This window comes from Nuphar pumila, chromosome 5 (assembly GCF_984573655.1).
Source record: "Nuphar pumila chromosome 5, dmNupPumi1.hap1.1, whole genome shotgun sequence".
NCBI classification, from domain to species: Eukaryota; Viridiplantae; Streptophyta; class Magnoliopsida; order Nymphaeales; family Nymphaeaceae; genus Nuphar; species Nuphar pumila.
In genome coordinates, this window is record NC_143253.1 from 49527441 (window position 1) to 49534356 (window position 6916).

Sequence of the window (6916 nt, forward strand, 5' to 3'; positions counted from 1 at the left end):
GGGCATTAACAGTCCTCAAACTTCATGTTTCGTGTGATAACAAACAGCAAAAGAACTCAAGGAGTCATTTACAAGATGTCAAGGATGTACCAATAGACAAATGGTAATCCGTTTAATTGGTTCGGATCTACGGGTACTATAACCAAATTATAGAAAGCCCATGGTGGCTCACCAAGTCCAAGCTTAATTGCTCTTGTGGTAGAGTCTGAAAGTTAAAACTTGAATTAAGAACAGTCAACCATATCATTACCACATACTGCTTCTTCCAATTTCCTGTTAAGCCTAGACATTTCCTTAATTACATCGCGGCTTTGACAAGTTTCTGATTTCCTGATCTACCATCTCTTATATCATTTTAATAGTCACAACTAGGAAAGCTTGAATATACAATGGGAAAACTAGCAAACATTATAACCCCAACAAGGAGTGCAAAAAAAAGATAATGAACATGAAGAGGAAAAAAAACTTGGATTGACCTAACCGTCATCTGTCATTGTTGAAGCAGATGTTACAGGCGATGATAGAGAAGGCCGCAGCACCAGATACAGTAAAGGCCCCAAGAAAGGAACAAGGGTTAAGGGCAATAACCATGATCCACGATCATACCTATAAAAACAAGAGAAAGGGTCTGTTATCAACAAAGGAGCAAATAAACTATCAAGGTTGTCAGACCGACATAAACAATCAAAAGAATTTTTTTTTTTAAATGTGAAATCAAGGTTATAGCAGTAAGAACTATGCAATTCAAAATGATACTCAAAGTTTTGCCCTAACTCATGACAATCATGCTCGTAATCTTAACTAAAATGTATGGAATATACAAAATGTGGAAAAATCTATATTAAGAAAATCTCTCTCATACACACACAATGTAATGCTTAAAAAAGAATGGAAAAGCTAGTACTGAATCTCAAACTTTCTGTAAAGTACAAATACGTACCATCTTCGGGCAGTCATATCATTATAAACCCAGAATGGTGAAAATGCTGTCAACAGTGAGAAGTCAAGGGACGTTGCATGTATCTGCATGAAAATGCAAATATTAAACTTGAGCCCGTATGTCGCATAGGTACAGGTATGAATACGAGGTAATGATATAGAATTTTTTAAAAGAATGGACATGTGTGTGTGAACCCGTGATGTTTGCTATCCTCATGGGTAAGGAACCCCCCAGTGAAAAACTGTAAGCTTTTTAATTTTTTGTAATACTTTTTGCACATCTGACCCTTCACATGTGATCTAAATATTTAATTTAGTAGAAACAGGCTCCTAGATCATGTTTTTCCAATGTGTATGTTGAATTTCTCAGATGTTGAAAAAATCAATGGTCAACAATGTACCAAAATTTCAACCCTCAAGAGATTGTATTTTTATGTCAAGAAAATATGATTCAAGAGTCAATCCTACTATTTTGACCATAGTGAACACATCCATGGGGTTAGATTTTGTCAAAACTTCTTCTCCCCATGAGTTCTAACTAGGGGGGTTCTGATCTCTCTCTCTCTCTCTCTCTCTCTCTCTCTCTCTCTCTCTATATATATATATATATATATATATATATATATATATATATATATATATATATATATATATGTGTGTGTGTGTGTGTGTGTGTGTGTGTGTGTGTGTGTGTGTGCACAATTATGGCTCATTTAACAAAATGCTCTATAGAACATCACAAACTAAGATTCTGAAGCATGTCGAAGATACATAATTAACTAACAAAAAAGTGATCAACAAATAGTTAATAGTGGAGCCCCAAGGGGTATGGCATAGTGGGAGGGGGCTTTGGCTGCTAGACGGGTAGTCAGGGTACCATCCCCATGGGCATCAGCCCCTTGCATATAAGAAGGGGCAAGGACATTACATCCCTTGCATGTACCGAAGCAAGGCGACTCTCTGGGGGAAAGGGGTGTGCCATGGGTTTACACTGTTAGAAAAGCGACCATAAGTATGGCAGGCATAGACAGACTAGGTCACTGATCCCAAGGGTGGTTTCCCCGTTCCTCATGGAAAAAAAAATAGTCAATAGTGGACATTTTGATGGTGAATATAGACTATACATTCATTGAATCACAAGATGGATAAAATGAGTTGGATTAAGTTTAAAACTTAGTTGACCCATGGGCAGGAGTACCCAATACCATTATAGGTATGACATGGGCAAGACACTGGCACGAATGCTTGGCAGAAGTGACAATGTTACGTAAGTTAACCCACAAAAGATGTTGATATACAAAGGTCTCCTCTACAGGACTCTACAGAAAATGAACAAGAAAATACTCGGCAGACTTACAAACTTGCTTCCCCGAAAATACTGATAGAATTCCTTCCAGTCCTCACCGCTTGATACAGCTGCATATGCAACTAGAAAAAGACCTGCAGCAGCCACAACCTGTAGCACAATCAAAATTTACTATACCTCAGAAACAGTGATGAAGTTATTACTAATGACTACTTACTGCAGCCGTTATCTTTGACTCGAGAAAGTTTAGTGGCCATTTCTTGAGCTCTGCTTCATCAACATTGGGTGCTGATGGCTTCCAAAGAACGAAATAAGGGATGAGGGCATATGCACCACCAAAGAATGAGAATACAACAAATGGCCAAACAGGGATACTGCTTCTTGAGCTGCAATTTATTTTTTGAGAGAAAAAGTTAAACAATGTAATGCTAAAAGTAATAGCAATGGTGTTTGTCCCAACGGGTGTTTCAAAAGTGTTAGGCTGATCATTCTCAAAATGGCATTTCGATAATATTTTGAGACCATAAACCCACCTCTCAAAAAACAACAAAACCACCATCTTCATTCTCTCAAATGGCAAAAGAAAAGTTAAAACAGTTATTTTTAAGAGTGAATTGGAGTTCAATTCACATGGATATGGCTGTTGATACCAGGGATATAACCATTTTTATGAAGTTCTAGTATGACTTGTATATAAAGGGATATAGAACATGAGTGAAAATGAAGCATCCGTGTGACAGCTAGAGTTATCTGAATCAGAAGTCAAAGTGCCATAAGCACTTTTTAAAAAAATTAGGCATTTTCTTAAATATTTGAAACTTGAGGCATCTAAACATCAACTTGCCATATGTTACGCTGTCACATGGATACTCCCTTTTGGGCCCCATATAGTGTTCCCTTATATGCTAGTCACATTGAAAACTTCATAAAAATGGCTGCATCCCTGTATCCACAGCCGTACCCATGTGACAAAGATGTTAGGCCCCTATACATAAATTACCCAAACAGGGATCTTTTCTTTTTTGAGAAGGGAAGCAGGAAAAGTTTTTATAAACCAGAATGGACCAAAACTTTGTTGATTTTTTTTTAATTTTGCTTAGAATGAATTTGGCATTCCTTGGTTTGTTAAAAGGCAGCGAAGACAGTTGCATAACATCTAAATGAAGAAATAACACTGTTATTCTAACATGTTAAAATTGCATAAGAAAAAATAGAGGTGCCAAATAACAAGGAAATTGAACATGAGATCACAGTAGTTACCTTCTAGCACTTGGGATTAATAGCATACTGTAGACTAAGGGCCATAGGCCCATGATATACCAAAGAGACACCAGCACTTGATTCATACGAAAGCCATCATTTCCTTTCAAGTTCAACAACTTCTGCAGAAAGTACAAGTCCCTGGACTGCAAATATCAAAAATGTAAGATGATCTGCATTTGCATAAAATTGTGATACACTTCATAGAAATATTCCAACTTTTTGGAAGTTCTGGGGATATGGTGGAGCCGGACACTGAATTTTAAAAAGTAGGCCCAAATCCAAGTATGGATCCAAACTAGACTCTCAATGTGACGGAGTTGAATATGGAACTGAATAATATGACTTACGTGGAGTGTCAACGGGTCGGACCCCATCAAAATGGGTGGATCCAGACCCAGATTCAACTAAGAGGTGATGGTATTGGGTTTGGATCTAGGTCCAATCGGATAAGAAAAACCATACCCAGATCCAACAAGGATTACATGAACCAGGCCCATTCATATTCAGTAAAATAATATTTTTTAAGTTTTTTATGTTGAAAAATTGTGGATCTTAATCGGAACTTGGGCTGGATCCGAGTCTGTATAAAATTTCATAAACCACACCCGACCCATATAATAACTGGACCTCATGGGTCCGACCGAGATAGTTAATCAGACCCTTCCTTTGTTACCAAACCCTGACCCTACCGCATCTGGTAAGGGTCGGGATCAAGTTATATACCCAACTAGTTGACACCCCCCTAGTACTGGTCTGTAAAGAAAAGGTTGGAGACAAGGCTTATACCAATGTCATGAAGTCTTCTTTAGGAAAAAAATCTTGACAAAATAAACCTTGCAATAAATTGAATTTTCATTTTCCTCAAAAAAAAAAAAAACTTGAGAAGATGTTAACATTATAAATTAAAATGATTTTATTTATATAAGACTATAACTAAAATATTAAACACTAAAACGTGTTTTCATTGCATCAATTTCGTGATACCAAGAAACCCTAATTCTTAAATAAATGATAATGCACCCCAACTAATTAAATTTCTAGTTTCCATACAAGGTAAATGATACTATGAAGTCTTTCGTGTTATAAGCAAGCAATTTATTAAGTAGATCAGGATCATCGGCCAACCGGGACCCAGCCCACTTATATAACAGGCTGGGCTAGGTTGGCTTGGCCAGCCCGGCTGCCCGACCCGTTGCCCACACCCAACCCAATCTAATGAATGAACTGGATTCAATAAAAAAGTTCGGGTCTCTGGATCCGATATCCAATTCCAACAAGCCAAACTGCGCAATCCGGAGTCCCGACGATTATAACCAACATGACGAGGACGAGGTCTTTGTGAATCAAGTTCGAGGTCAGACGAGTCATTTCAAAAACCGACCGAACCGAGGAGAGAGCGGGAGAACCATACCGGGGTCTGATCTGGTGCGAGCTGGAACACGTAATACATGAGCCCCGCCCAGAAGGCGAACAGGAGCACCGACGTCGTCCAATCGCCACCTTCCCCGTCCTTCCCGACATTACCCTCGCCATCCGTCGAAACGCCTTCCGAGTCCCTGTCGTCCTCACCGCTGCAACGGACGCGAACCTCGCCCTCTCTTCTCCGCAACGGAAGAAACACCGGAAAGAACGCCGCTTTCTTCTTGCCGGAACGGGGTATCCAACCGTCTGGCGTTCGGGTTCGGAAGGAAGCAGAAATCCGGAACTCGGACGCTAAATCGGAGTGAATTCTAGCGTTTAGTGCAGCTCCGTGCGGCGAACGAAGGGAAATTCTGGGGTTTATGGTTTTGGGAAGCGACGGAGAAGGGAATCTAGAAAGGTTTAGGGTTTTGGGTAGAGAAGGAGAGGGGAGTCTAGGGTTTAGGGTTTTGGGTGGGGAGGGGAGAGAGGGAGAGATGCAGACGATGGTAGGGTGCGGAGAGGAGAGGGGGAGGGGTGAGGACGTCATCCTCATATTCTCTTCCTCGGGGTTTTTGCGAGGAGGAGGGGGATAGGCTCGGGCCTGAGGCTGAGGATAAATCCCGTTTTCCGTTTTTTTTTATTTAGTATTTATTTTAAAAGGACTTTTATGCCCTTGTTATTGTCGTATATGACAAGGTCGGGCTTATGTTGGACCCGTACCCGACCCGCTTGAGCTCCGGGTTCACCCTTGATTGGTCCGACCAGATCCGATCTCTTTCTCTCCCCCTCTCTCCTGACACGTGTCATCCCATGGGGCGAAGCTTTTTCAAAGCTACGGATTAGATTTTCTTTCCCTCCTTTCTTCATCTTCTTCTCCTTCTCCTTCTTCTCTGTCTTTGTGGCCATGGCGGAAGTTTCGAGAACGTTCTGCACGCATTTCCTACCGAGTTTCTCTCCGAAGGCCTCCTGAAAACCTAAATTCGCGATCTCCTCTTCGAGGACGAGCAAGAGGATCCGCGTCCGCTTTTCGATCTCCACAGCCTCCTCTGAAACCTTGGGAACCGTCCCCCTGGGGCTGCAAGATCGAGTCCCTGGAGAGCGCCTTCGCCCTCCAGAACAACGACCTTCCGCCGCAGAAGATGGCTATCGATCGGGTGGACATCGGAGAGCGAGGGCTCGTCGCCCTCGAGAACATCCGGAAGAGCGAGAAGCTTCTCTTCGTCACGCCATCCCTCGTGATCACGGCCGAATCGGTATGCCGTAATCTCTATGTATCCAACAAGAAATCAGCGTGTTGTGTTTCTGAACCGCAATTAGGGTGTGGATTTTGGTGGGTTTTTGTGAATTTCGGCATTGAATGAACGATTGTACTGATCCAGTAATCAGGGAGCTGAAATTTAGATGCGAAGTTCTTAAATTTGTCTGTGAAGAGGTCCTATATTTCCTATTTTTCGCTTTACCTGTGTAGGTCTGTCTGTGCAACTTCTATCTGTCCTATGCATGGTACTTAATGATAATTGAAATATACTCGATGCCAGGAGTGGAGCTGTCCGGAAGCGAGTGAGATTCTAAGGAAAAATAATGTACCAGAATGACCGCTACATGCAGCTTACTTGAATGTCAGGAAGTCTTCAAAGTGGAACTCATATATTTCAGCCTTGCCTCGACAGCCATACTCACTTTTATACTGGTAAATCCATGCACTTATTTTTGTTGATCTTCAATAAGTTTCTAATGTTTGTCGGATAGTGTAACGACCCGATACGGGGCCTCTCGAGCCCGGGTTCGTGGACGTTAGTTCCCAGAGCGAAATTACTCAATAATCTCAAAAACAGCTCAAAATCGTGCCAGAAATTTTTTTTTTCTTTTATTCAATACTTGAAGGTCCATACATCCATTTACAATAACATAATCATCCAAAGACAAAAGCAGAATAAAAAGTAAAGGAAAACCATACTTCTGATGTGGCTGATGTGGCATAATAGTACTAAGTCCTGAGAGTGGTGG

The 6916-nt window shown here is 41.1% G+C and overlaps 1 protein-coding gene across 1 annotated transcript; it reads right to left on the reverse strand.

The window, feature by feature from the left end:
- Positions 1-228: 228 nt before the first annotated feature.
- LOC149837554 (uncharacterized) lies at positions 229-5490 on the reverse strand. Its single transcript, XM_090007421.1, has 6 exons — positions 4920-5490; positions 3506-3651; positions 2463-2631; positions 2297-2395; positions 941-1023; positions 229-606 (listed from the first exon to the last, which is right to left on the reverse strand). Exons 1-6 carry the CDS (start codon positions 5460-5462, stop codon positions 477-479), a joined length of 1170 nt encoding a protein of 389 aa, XP_089863547.1. The 5' UTR covers positions 5463-5490; the 3' UTR covers positions 229-476.
- Positions 5491-6916: the final 1426 nt, after the last annotated feature.